This window comes from Centruroides sculpturatus, unplaced genomic scaffold (genome assembly GCF_000671375.1).
Source record: "Centruroides sculpturatus isolate CEXI.00-Female unplaced genomic scaffold, Cexi_2.0 scaffold363, whole genome shotgun sequence".
In the NCBI taxonomy this organism is placed as follows: domain Eukaryota; kingdom Metazoa; phylum Arthropoda; class Arachnida; order Scorpiones; family Buthidae; genus Centruroides; species Centruroides sculpturatus.
This window is the reverse complement of record NW_019384701.1, coordinates 515,751-529,752: the sequence shown is the minus strand read 5'-3', so window position 1 is coordinate 529,752 and position 14,002 is coordinate 515,751. Positions and strand designations below refer to the sequence as shown.

Genomic DNA, 14,002 nt, shown 5'->3' with positions numbered 1-14,002 from the left:
AATGCTCTCGATTTTAGTAGTGTCTTGTCTCTGTATGTACTGTATTGTACTGTACATCAAACTTTCCCTGTTATTAATAGAGTCGTGTCGGTCATCTATCTAATTTTGTACTCGAGATTAAGAAAGGAGAGACAGACAGACGGGCACCAGTGAGAATTTATAGGTCTGCAATTTTTTCAAATTACATTAATTAAAATGAGATTTATGCGTTAAATATGTTCTTTTGTGGTGTTTAAATCCGCACTTCTCAACGAAATTCTTTAATTATTATAATAAAAATAGATTTTACTTTAAGTCCTCTTCGAGTTGCGTTCTTCTTTTCCTCTTGATTCCGGAAGTTGAAGTCATGAGACTTATAGAAGCTAGTACCAGAGTTGCTAGTGTGAAGTAGCCCTTAACTTAATAAAACCCCCAAAATAAGCATAACTAAACAAGAGTAATTCGGGTTCATCATTACACAACTAACAATGTTTAGTAGTTTTATCCAGTCGGCTATTGGTGGGCCTTGAGGCCTTCACAAAAAATGGTAATAATAAATAAAAACTTAACGGTTTATTATTAGAAATAAAATTTGCTTGCATTAATTTATTTATACAGTGGTACCTCAGGTTACGAACGCCCCACCATACGAAATTTTCAGGATACGACATGAAATTCGAGCATATTTTTGCTCCACGATACGAACAAAAACTCACCATACGACGTTACATTAGTTCGCATTTTTCATTTGTTTTTCTTACTACAGTTATTTTTTTTAATGTATTACTTGGCTTTAATTTGAGTATGTTTTTCGCGTTGGAACGAATTATTTGGTTTTACATGTAATCGTATGGGAAAAGATGATCCACCTTACGACATTTTCATGATACGATCTTAGTTTCGGAACGGATTAATTTCGTATCCTGAGGTACCACTGTATTAAAGAAAAATATTGTAAGATACGGTGTAAAATGCTTATACACTTTTTAAACACAATAAAGTGTTAACTAATGACGCCAGACTGTACAACACTCTTTAATCGATTCTTTTTAGTTAAATAGCATCATCTATGATGAAACCAATAGACTTAAAGGAGCCTCACAATATGGGCTAGCATTTTTTTTTTAGTAGGATGTATACTTTTCGAGTTATTTCAGTGGATTGATTAAAATGGACTACCCTGTATGTTAGATTCAATCAAAAGTGTGACTAGCAGGGAAATTATTTGTTTGGAAAGAATGTACGTACAGACATACGTTATTTGTACTGGAGAAAAACCTTTATTCTGACAGTAAAGAAATTTACAAAATGAAAATAATAGAACAATTGTATTAAATTGACACTTCTGAAATAATATGTATATGTTAATAGGATACATCCCAATAATTGTCAACAATTTTAAAGTTTGAGTTATTGTTAAACTTTATTGAAAACAATTTACTTTTTAAACTTCTTTTTATTTCGATACTTCGGTAAACAAATGTAACATAATAATAAGATAATAGATTCGATACAGTCGAATATAGCAGGCAGAGATATCCCCAACCACAGTCCTAGTTGTCCTCCAAGATGACTGTACCATTCACTATTCTATCAAATTAAAAAAATAATAATAATAAGTTAATTTAATGTATTGAAATTAACTAACTAATTGATTACTGTTATTGAATTTAATTAAAACAAATTCAATAAACTATTTTACTGAATTGGGCTGCAATTTTCAAATTGCAGACCTATTGTTTTTCGTCCAGATATGAAGAACTTAGGGTCTCCAGTTCATTGGCTTTCCATATCTGGTCAGAATTTTAGTGGTGTCATGCCCCTGTACCCTTACAACAATCGAATGTGTTACAACAATGATTATTATTATTATATGTTAAATAAAAAAAGATGACTTTATGAATAATGAAGCACGACAAAATAAAAAAATTTTTGTAAGTCTTATCCTTCATTATAAATACAGTAATTAAAAAGTAATAAAAATTTATATAAATATATTCGGCTATTTTATAATTGTGCAGAATATCATTTAATTGATGCATTTAGCATTTATTTGTGTAAATAAAAATGTTTGAATGTAAGCAAGATCTTAAATACTTAATAAACTTATCATCTCATTTAAAATTTATTTTGTTTTTGTATTAAAATTATCACTTTTATTAAAGTTTTTATTACGTTTTATAATAAGAATGAATAACCCGGCAAGAATGTATTTTTAAAATGTAACAATTTACCTGTTTTAACAACTAATCAGTAACCTGGTAGTAAAGTAAAAGCTTACTTTACTGCCAGGTACTAAGAATAAGACAGTATTATTCATTATAACTTTCTTTTTTCTGCTAAATGTCTTAAATCACGGATCCTCAAACTTTAACTGTCAACTCCTTCAATAATCCCTCGACCTTTCATCCTCTCTATTATATTTGCTAATTCAATTAATAATAAATAAATAAATAAATAACAGTTTTAGTATTAACTTAATCTACATCCTGTTTTCATTAAAGAGATTTACAGTATGCAAATTTACAACACCTCGAACTGTTATATATATAACCCATTGGATTAAATTTTTAATGAACCGTTTTCAGTCCACTTCCGATCCCCGAAAATACCTAAACGACAACTTTGTGATCCCCTATCTTACATATATCCGTCTACTACCTTTAAATTCGATTGGTATATTATCATGTATATAAGGCCATTGGTACACACTTTAATGCCATTCGTATATTACCAATGGTCTTAAAGTGAGTGCATGTTTTCAATGACACATTTTTCTTTCTAGTTAAGCATTATTATAAGATTAAACTACTAAATTACTACAGGAAGAATGTCAGAAAAATAATTGAAATGTTGTTACCTCGTAAGCAGGCCTTTGGACATAAATAGTTTCTTCGAGAGTAGAGTAAAAAATGTTCACTTTGGAATATGTTTTTCTAAATAGAAAAATAAATAAATTTCGCGGAGATTTTACTCGAGATTACTTATTATTTTTTTGTATTAAAGTATATTATTTACTACAAGCAGATACATATACAATAGCATAAATNAAGATTTGAACTTACTCTTATTCAAATTTTTTAAGTTACATTTCTTGTTTGCCGTAAATACTTGCAAAGGATCTGTACATTTACACGTCTTCAAATTCTTTTGCTGAAGACAATATATTCTACAATCCTTTAAAAAATAAGATAAAAATTACCAGTATTTAAATATATAAAATAAAAAGATTTTCGGACTGCACATCTGTTTTCCATTTATATTAAAAATAAGGACATATTTTCCTTCCTATTCGATGAACGTTAAACTCGTTTTTTCTTTGTTACAGCAACGAGTTGCTTAAGTTTCCTAACAACATTTAAAATTTTGATGACGCCATCTGTTATGATATTTTATTAAAAACACTTTTTATATAATTAATTATTATAAAATGGCAAAAAGCTTAATTTTGAGGGTAGAAATGTGTTATTTAAAAAGCTGTAAATGCTAATAACGAGTAAAATTTTTATTAAGTCAGATCCTACTAGATATAACACACCTCCTTTTATCTCCCATCCTTCGACCTTTAACCACTAAAATTTAATAGCATCAGTTTTCTAGTACTGTACAAATACCACAAGAGTTATTAAGCTTCAAAACAGTAAACAAAATCGTGCTCTCCACATACTAATATCCTCATATACAGAAAACCCCCTTTTTTTGCATTTCTCGACGTTCAAGGTCCCCCGAGTCCAATACACTAGAAGAATTAGTTAACGAAACACCCGTAATAAATTCCTATAGAAAATATATAAATACTTTTTAATAGCGTAGAAGCACGTTACATTTTATTCTGAGTTGTGTTGTCTTTAATTTGAAGATTTCAGCAACATAAGGCTTTTTTTTTAAATCCTTTTTTATTGACGAGTAATGTCGAGTTATCCATTTACGTGCAAGGCTCGAGTTGCGTTTAACAAGGTAACTGGTTAAAAGCAAAAAAGCTCGAAACACATCTTGCATATGAATAGATAACTCAATCTTATTTATTGGGTCACTAAAAGAGAATTTTAAAAAGGGTATTTAATTTTTAACTTGAAGAAAACGCAAGATACAGTTAATTCGTTTCGATTATCATCTAAAACCAACAATGAAATATAACACCAGTAGTATATACAGTACATTCGTATGCAGTACAGAAAAATGCAGTGGTATATACAATACATACATATATTTTGGTCAGTATTGCGCATATTTATTTTCGTATATACTGTAGTTTCTGTTAGTGCCCTATCAAATGCAAACTAAACTTATACGTACAGTATATTCATTAATTGCTGTAGAACAAACGCTAAACACCACTGAAAAGTTAAACTCAGCTTTCTTTTTAGCCAAGTTTAGGTCGACGTAAATCGAAAACTTCTGCTGTTTTCTGCTTCTGTTTTCAGTTTCAAGCACTCTTTATGTGCCCGTGGAGCGCCACTTTACTATAGTCTAATTGTAAAATTATAAAATATTTTAAAATTTTTACCTGAATTCTGAATAATTCTGTAGTTCCAATCGCTGAAAAATAAAACCAAGATGATTAAACATTGTAAAATTTTATATTTTATAAATTTGTCTGTATAAAGTTACCTTGAAATTTTCGGGAGCAGGCCAAGCAGTCGAGGATATAATCGGTTCATATTGTGTTGTTCTAATTTATTTTTAGACAATACGAAAAATTTATTTACTGATAAGTATTAATAATGTCATTATTTTGAAAATAATCGTTAATACTCACAAACATTCCAGAGGACAATCACATTCTGCATATTGACTGTGGATCATTTTGTCGAAAACGTTATCTAAACAACACACTGTTAAAAACATTTCTAAATTACTAAAAGGTTAAATTTGTTTTATATTTTAAAAAAGTTATATAATATTCCTTTTTTAAGTAGGATGCACTTACAACATATAAGATATTACCCACTAAATTCAAAATGGCGTTTATTTCGGATACCCCTTCAATTTCATAATTAGTTTTGTATGATCCCATGCTAATCATCAAATTTATAAATAATTTCAGTGTAAGGTAAACTGGAAAATGTTATATTTATACAGGAAAATTAGGGGAGACCGGGGCAACTTCGGCATGCGGGGCAAGTTTGTCAAGCGCTTTTTTTTAAAAACAAATTAAAAGGAGACTTTGGTTATAGGTTATCATCTCATTTAAAATTTATTTTGTTTTTGTAGTAGTGTTTTTATTGTTCTCCAACAAGCGTAGTTGAATTATCAAGCAAATTTTCATTTTCGTTCAATTCCATATAATATTTTTTTTCCATTTATATTGAATTGGCAGGTTTTGTTATAATTCCATGATAACGAAAGTTACTTTTCCTGTTAGAAGGATGTAACTTCAACTTATTCACGTGGCCAGATCGTGGCTTGGCATTCTGTTCTCAGGGTTGTACTTAATGTTTCGAAATCATGACTAGCGGGGTAAGATCGGCAACATAAAGCCACATTAGAAGCAAAGGATAAAAATCAAACAGATGATAAATGAAAACATGTTTGCATTTGTTATTCATGTATATATGTCTTTGAACTTGCATTTCGTTGTAATAATATTAAATGGGTGTTGGATTTGTATTTCTTTGTTTTAATAGTGAATTCCAACTTATACATTGTTAATAACATAATTTTATATACGTGCCTATCTTGCCCCATTACTGTTGCCCCTATACCAGGGGCAACTTTAATAAAAATAATTAAAATAATTACAACTTTACAAAAAGAGAGAAGTTGCCGATCTTGCCCCTATACCCGGGGCAACTTCGTCAATTTCTCTCTTCTTGTAAAGTTGTAATTATTTTAATTATTTTTATTTCCAAACTGATTTTAACCAGTTCTATAGTAAGGTAACATTCCAATAGACAATATGCAAAGCTTTTTTTTTCAGTTTACAGCAGTATTTATTACACAAAATTTAAGTAAAGCTTAACATGCCGATCTTGCCCCGGTCTCCCCTATATTTTAAATTATGGTCTAGACTGGATTGACAATACAGGAGCAATCTGCCAAGGGGTGCCTCTCGTGAGGACTGGTCCCTGACTAGGTTTAGACAAGTAAAATCCAATATAGAAATTATTTATCTACATTTAATAATTTTTTTCTTCTTATTACACTAATTAAAGGGCAATAAACATATAAAAATTGCAAAGATTTGAACTTACTCTTATTCAAATTTTTTAAGTTACATTTCTTGTTTGCCGTAAATACTTGCAAAGGATCTGTACATTTACACGTCTTCAAATTCTTTTGCTGAAGACAATATATTCTACAATCCTTTAAAAAATAAGATAAAAATTACCAGTATTTAAATATATAAAATAAAAAGATTTTCGGACTGCACATCTGTTTTCCATTTATATTAAAAATAAGGACATATTTTCCTTCCTATTCGATGAACGTTAAACTCGTTTTTTCTTTGTTATGGATACTTTACAGGAAAATTTAATACAGGAATAAATAATACAAACTTACTTTTTGATTTAAAATTGCAGGTCCTTTATTTGCGTAATATTCACCTTTATAGTCTCTGCATTTATCTTTGTAAGGAGATTTTAACCTTCTTATTGATTTCTAGAATTTAGAAAATGTCTTAAACTCGATGTGAAATCTTTAATTACAAATAAATCACTAAGAAAATAAAAATTTAGACCTTGGTAATTGCTAAACTGGTTTCCATTCCAGGAGGAATATTAATTCCTTCTCCTTCTGTATCTGGAAATTCTTCGCGAGAATGAATAACAACTCTAGCTCCTACTGTTTTAACATCGTCTAAATATTCTTCTAATTCTAAATTTAATGTCATCGCTAAACCTGTAAAAATATCGAATGCTTAAGAATCAATATGAGCTACTCTAAACAATTGAATATTGTTTCAGTTACCGCTCTTAGGTCCGATATGTGTCGACATAGGAACGTCTTTATAGGATGTGTTGATTTTGCTGTTGAATGTGTAACAAGCACCGTAGTTGGGTTTAGTAATTGAGGTGAAGAAACTGTTTAAATTAGGTTTAAATAAAATAAAATATATAATATATATATATACATAAAGGGTACATTAAGAAATGGTAACACTTATATGGAAAAGGTGTGCAATCATTGCAGTAGATACTTCCATTTAAGTATTAACATTTATTGAAGTACCCTGTATATAAGGCTTATACAGGGTGATTCCCGGGACCGAGCACTTACTTTGTTCAATATCTCACGATTGCACGGTCACATTTGTAGAACGTGTAAAACTTACTTTGATTGATTGCTTCCTCATTGCTTCCTCGTTCCGTTCGTGTTTCGTGCTTATTTTTTCATTTGATATTGGGATATTTCACATAAATGTTCAGTCCCGAGTGAATCACTCTGTATAAAACAAAGTTTGAGAATGATATTTCTAAAATTTACTGTGAAGCGAAATTCATATTCCTTAATGACTTCATGATTATAAATTTATGGTATTGATGACCAATTTTGTTTCTCACGGTCTTGTTCAGAAAAAAATATTTACTATAAAATTCGGCTTGATTCCGTTCGTCCACTAATCTTTCTCGGCTGCAGTAACTCTGAAATAATTGTAAATGTTTTCAGGATATTAAAAGATTTGATGATAATATTACGGTACAAAAATAATAAACTATTTTATTTTTGATTATTTCTGCCTCGTGGGCACTAAGAGGGAAATCTTAACAAGTCCATTATGAGTTCGGCCAGGCCCACAATAGGAGCCATCTGCTCGTCAAAGATTTTGGAGAACAGTGGCATGTTATCCTGTGTACAAAATGTAAAATTGCCAAGGCATATAAAATTAGTTTGGAACCACCTGTTAGTAGGGTCTCAAACTAATCTTTTATAAAAAAATTCTTCTGAAAATTCCCCCGAAGAAAAACGTCTGATGTCAAGTACTGTACATGGGGCACCCTAATTCAAATTCTCCCAGGTTCTATTAAGATATAACGCGCCAATGCCGGAGAAACCTGTAATTTCTCTACGTTAACAATAAAGATGACTCGTAATGAAAAAATAAGGCAGCAGACATATCCGGTTGAAGCGTGAAAATTTATGAGGATCCAATACTAATTAGAGATAGATCTTTCAGAGTAACAAAGTGTTTCCATCTCGGTACATAAACAGTTAAAATTAACGTTTAATTACAATTTAAATCTCAACATATATTACAGTCTACGTTTCTTAACATTAAACATCAAGAGGCCCATACATTGAAGCACTTGAAGCTCGTGCCCTCTTTCTGTATGGGTTGCCCTTTTCCTAATCACTGAAAGAGCTTCAAATTCCATTATTATTAACAAACAATAGAAAATTTATGACTTCTAGTTTATTTTAAAAATATAAAAGAAACTAATGAACGATGTTTGTCCATTGTCTCATGCAACTTCGTGGTTCGTTGACAACACTTGGCCTTGAAAACAAGGAATATTCTTTGTTCCAATTGCAAACAAGTGCCACTTTGTGGCCGCGCTGATTTGACGTTAAATTTAGCTTGAAGCTTCTTACATAATGTATGATGCCCGTTTCTTATAGCTTGTACCTCTTTTTCTAAAGCACCGCTGTTACACATCAATTACAAATGTTAGTAGAATGGACATGCTAATATTGAAAAACATTATTCTAAATTTAAAAAATATTTAATCAAAACTTACATCTCTTGGTGTACTGTTTATAAATGTAGTTCTATTATTAACGTTTTCTGGATTTATGACGTGATATTCGCTCTTCCTCACTCTAATTATAAATAACAGTTGACATTAATGTCTGCTAATATTATATAAAATTTACATTTATGTCTTATATATGTAATGAAAATGTAGAATTATAAATTTTTACATATCAAATTAAATTGGACTGCTGATAGAAATCTATCTAATCTATGAAATCAATTATTTAGGGGCCGTCCATAAATTACGTAAGGGCGATTTTGGCCATTCTAGACCCCCACCCACCCCTGTGTAAGAAAAAGTAATATTTTCTTTTTATCCCCCCTCCCCTTCCTATCTTACGTAATATTTTGGCATGATTTTATAGAAAGATTTTAAATTAACCAAAAAAATGTTTTTAATGAAACCCTAAACACATTAGGTCCAAAATATATAATTATTAACTAGTTAATTAATATGTACTAATATTTATAAAAGACTTTATGTGAACACATTTTAAAATATAAAAATTTAATGAATTCGAATGAACAATTTATTTTAAGAACTTTATTTTTTAATTATTAACAATATTATTATTATTATCATCATCATTAATCAACGTCATTATAATTGTTTTTATATTAATTTTAATGTTCGCAAAAGACGCAAAAAACTTTGTCAGATCGACTAGCTTGAGCATGTGTAAAAGAAACATCATACAAGATAAAACAAGAGAGAATAGAAAGAAACTATATTCCGTTGCCATATTGATTACATCTTGGCTAAGGCCAAGAAAATAAACTACATGCTGCTAAAATGTGTTAGGTGCACTTGGGGACTAAATAATAAAGCTTATAAAACTCTATATAATGGGGCAATACAACCAATGCTACTTTACGCGGCCTCTGGCTGTGATCATGTAACTAATAAAAGTTCAGTAGCAAGTAAATTACTCTCTCTTCAAAGCCAGTTTGACATCAGAATTTCAAAGTGCGGCAGAACAGTTTTTACTAATGCCTCTCTGATACTAGCGGAGCTTATTCCTTTGCCACTATGTATCGTAGAAAAGGTTCTAAACTACTACATCAGAACTACAAACGTCAAGGCTCAACAACAATCTCTACTCCTATCTACGGCTGTTCATACGCTACCACATTGCAATTACCCTACTATCTCTGATCATCATCCTGTGAACAAGGTTATTTGGTGTCATCTGCTTCCTCCATGGATAATCACGCAGACATTAATATCTTCACAGATGGGTCCAAAAGTTCACTTCTTTTCGGCTCAATTATCTGTATCTTCATCCAAACTGACATATTTTGCCAAAAATATGTTAGAAGGTACAGATACCTCCAACATACCTCCATCTATTAAGCTGAAGAAGATGCCGACTACCAAGCTGTTCAGTGGGCCACTTCACTACCAAACGAAACTCTGTCTATCAACATTTACAGTGATTCTCTGTCTGTCCTAAAAGCTCTATTAAATCCCAATTGCAATAGCAATAAAATCGCATATATCCAGCACCATATTAAAAACCATGTAAATAAGATAACTTCTATATTTGTTCCTGGCTATACTGGCATACTAGGAAATGAAAAAGACGACTTTGAGGCTAAGGACACTGATTTGGACTACATTCGCATCCCTCTCTCACGTAGCAGCCTTAAAAATTATATTCGTAACAACGTTATGCAAAAGTGGAACCAGTAAAAGTAGTTAAGCAGTAAAACTGGTAGAATAACAAGACTTTATTTTCCTAGTGTTGAATGCAGGTTCTCATCACTACTTAGAGATTTAACGTTTGCTACTGCTCAACTACTTACTGAGCATGGTAATTTTAGAAGCTACCAAGCGATGTATAACCGGGCAGAAACTGCTCCTTGCTTTTGTGTACAGAAAACCTAGACACCGTCGACTATATGATCTATCATTGTCCAATTTACGATCAACATACACTTATTCTGAGATTAGAAATTTTTACGCTTGGTTTCGGGTGGCCACGTCCACTCGATAAGCTTGTTCAGAAACCACTATTTCATGCTTTTTACAATGATGTTAAAAAATATGAAAGAAAAGACTATTTATAATTTCTGGTTTTACATTTTAGTTTTCACTGAAAGCCGAATACTAATTTTATGCTTACTTTGTATTATGCATTTTGGTTTATGTATTCTTAGTGTTATACAACCCAAAGGAATGGTGCACTTATTCTAATAAAAAACAAGAGAGAGAAACCACCACACGGCCTTTCTCCCATGACAGAAAATGTGTAGAGCGTAAATCTGCTAGCGTTATTACTCTATCACGTCACACGAGACAACCAGCGTTCTTAATAGAAACCGCCAAATTGAAGCCAAATTCAAAACGCCACCACTCAACGAGATCAAAAAATAAAAATAAGAATATTACGTAAGACGAGATCTATTACCCCCCTACCCCTGAGTAAGAAATAGTAAGAAATCCTTGACCCCCACCCACCCCAAAACACCTTACGTAATTTATGGACGGCCCCTTAGAAGTTATAAAACATATTAAAAACTGCAAAAATGTTGAAAGTTTAGCAAAAAACGGTACATCTTTATGTAAACTACGTTATGTGTATACAATATATAATGTTTAATTTATAGGCCTATTTGTTTAAAACAAACACAATGAGTAAGAACAAATACAAACAAGTGCTCTAGATAGATTACAAATTATTATAAAGATAATATACTTGGTCGACTTATTTTTATATAAATTTCTATAAAGAACTAGCCAGACGATTGAAGAGATAGAAATAGAGAGTTAGAGAGAGACAGTGGCCCATTTTCCTATGGGCAAACAAGAAGCACCAACATGAGGCATCAAACCAATTTTTTATAAGAAAATATTTTCCTCAGAAAATCGTCTGAAGGTACTGTACTGTACGTGGGGACCCCAATTTCAAATTAGCCTAGGCCCCAAGAAGATATAACGAGCTACTGGAGAAAGTGTGTGTGTGTGTTTCTCGGGTCCTTTCAACATACAAATTAGTTTTTAAAAAGTAGTAAAGTTGCGATGCTAAAAAGTGTTTGGAGGTGTAAAAAGACATTTAATCAACGAAACGGGATAAAATTCTGAATATTTAATACATTGTCGAATTTAAAAATTAAATATATTCTACCTTTATTAAAAACACTACTTACCTATTGATATTGCAAATGGTGACTGCAGGAAATTCTAGTATTCCTTTATTTTCGATTTCCAAATTAATTACCACAGGATATTTGTAGAATTCAGTCATGAATTTGTAGCTTTCTAAAGCACAGAATGTTATTCCTGTAATTAATACGGCGCACCAAAGTAACTTACGAAGAATGTGCTGCGAGCTGGCAATTTGGGGTAGACCTATAACAGCTGAAGAACCGAAAAAAGTTTGAATCGAGAATTCTTCCTCGTTTTCTCCGCCATCTTCTTTGCTTTTATTATTCAATTCTCTCATTCTAAATGGAAAAACCAAAGATACAAAATATGGAACTTTAATGCAGATGTAAACCTGATGATATACTTGAACAGGCGGATCATGCCGGTTTATATAAAGGTCATTGTTGTTTATTATTTATTAATTTATCGCATATATCAGGAAGGTCAAACAATTTGGATAATTGCTATGTGTTCGGAGATGACATTGTAAATACGATCGTACATCAAGTGATTCGGTTCAGCAAGTGCAAAATGTAATTGTTTACATATTTTCAATCTTCGTGCATTGGGGATCATCATTTAATGAATTAACAACACTATTAAAAAAATTGTTTTTGTGATAAATATTTCATCTCTTATGAATATTAAAGAATATTAAATTGTTTTTCCTATAACTTTCATGGAAAGCATTTCTGTGTAAAGAAATTTTTCTATTCTAAAGAGATAGAGATAGAGGGAGTTAGAGACAGTAGCCCGTTTTCCTATGGACAAACAAGGCAATTGCCTGGAGCACCAACAAGAGGTCTCAAACCAATCTTTTATAAGAAAATATTTCTCTCAGAAAATCGACTGAAGTACCGTACGTGGGGTCCCCAAACTCAAATTTATCTTGGTCCCAAGAACGTGACTAGTAAGAGCAATTGCCTCTTAAAATTTGTTTTATTGTTTGTTTGCTTTGTTTCTTTCGAATAATAGTTTTATAAAGCAGTGATATTTATACAATAGTGAATTTATTTTAATATTCTTCACACCAAACTAATTACAATCCGCTCACCACAAGATGGACCCTTTTTTTTTAATTGTTAACTTATTCGTTTTCCTGATAGATCCTCTCTTTATGATCATCACTGAAAGACCTCTTGTTTAGCACTTTGCAAAGGAAGACTAACATTTCATAGGAGCGTTGAATTTTTGTTTGTTTTTACACGTGTTTTATCATTATCATGAAAACGGATGAAGCTATACGTATAAACTACAGTAAAACCTGTGTAAACCAAAATTGAGCGATACAGCAGGTTTCGGTTTTGGACAGGTTTTGCTATATATAAGGAATATAGTTTTAGTGAATTGGCCTCTTGTTTGTTCTAACTTTCACGTATATATTGTCTGTCCGAAATAAAAAAAAATCCTTGCTGCAAACTGCTAAAATATTAAGCATTGTATTTTATTACAGTAAAATATATTCAGTGATGATGTAAATATTCTTATTTAAAACTGTAAAATTTAATTAATTTTAAAATTTACACAAGCTCTTTAGTTATTAGAATATTTGTGACAGACTTTAATTATCGTGACTTCTCGCATTATTGCGATCCGTGCTATTAACCTAATCATTTGTTACTCTCTTGCTGAATAAATAAATAAACACGATTTTAATAAATAATTAAAGCACGAATTTATTTCATTAACATATTTTTGTTCTATTTTTAATTTCATTAATATTCAAGAGTAAAAACATTTTCTTCTTTTGTACTTTATTGCTTCGTGTTCTCTTTTTAATTGTTAGGAGTAAGCATAAGATTGCTTGGAAGACCTAACAATTTTTTCTTTGTTAGAGATATAAAGAAAGGCGTGCCAAATTTATTTCTATTTTGAAGCAAACACTATTGAAATAAATTAATTATAAAGGTGTACAGAAATTTAACGTACATGCAACATATCCTGTAAGTGGTGTGTTGATCTTTGCTTATTGTTATTTCAGGTAAATCATGGCACTGAGTATACAGGTTCTTCTCATGGTGGGCACCCACAGTCAGTGTGAAGTTCCAAAGGGTTTAAAACGTTCGTTAATTGGGTTTTTGTTACGATTTCTTTCTAATATTTTTACTGTTTCGAAAATTCATTTCACACCATTACTTTAATTAAATGATATTTATAATTATATGCACGAAGGTTAA

At 31.0% G+C, this 14,002-nt stretch overlaps 1 protein-coding gene across 1 annotated transcript in view; it reads right to left on the bottom strand.

The window, feature by feature from the left end:
• The window catches only part of LOC111627552 (acid-sensing ion channel 4-like), a 17,313-nt gene extending 5,141 nt beyond the window's left edge, over positions 1-12,172 (bottom strand). The window contains exons 1-12 of the mRNA XM_023371151.1: positions 11,828-12,172; positions 8,661-8,742; positions 7,408-7,565; positions 6,892-7,004; positions 6,662-6,822; positions 6,484-6,582; positions 6,174-6,285; positions 4,739-4,814; positions 4,591-4,651; positions 4,487-4,518; positions 2,840-2,915; positions 1,421-1,569 (exon numbers count right to left, since the gene is read on the bottom strand). Coding sequence (XP_023226919.1) covers positions 1,421-1,569; positions 2,840-2,915; positions 4,487-4,518; positions 4,591-4,651; positions 4,739-4,814; positions 6,174-6,285; positions 6,484-6,582; positions 6,662-6,822; positions 6,892-7,004; positions 7,408-7,565; positions 8,661-8,742; positions 11,828-12,123 — 1,415 coding nt within the window. The 5' untranslated portion in view covers positions 12,124-12,172. The remainder of the gene's footprint in view (positions 1-1,420; positions 1,570-2,839; positions 2,916-4,486; positions 4,519-4,590; positions 4,652-4,738; positions 4,815-6,173; positions 6,286-6,483; positions 6,583-6,661; positions 6,823-6,891; positions 7,005-7,407; positions 7,566-8,660; positions 8,743-11,827) is intronic.
• Positions 12,173-14,002: the final 1,830 nt, after the last annotated feature.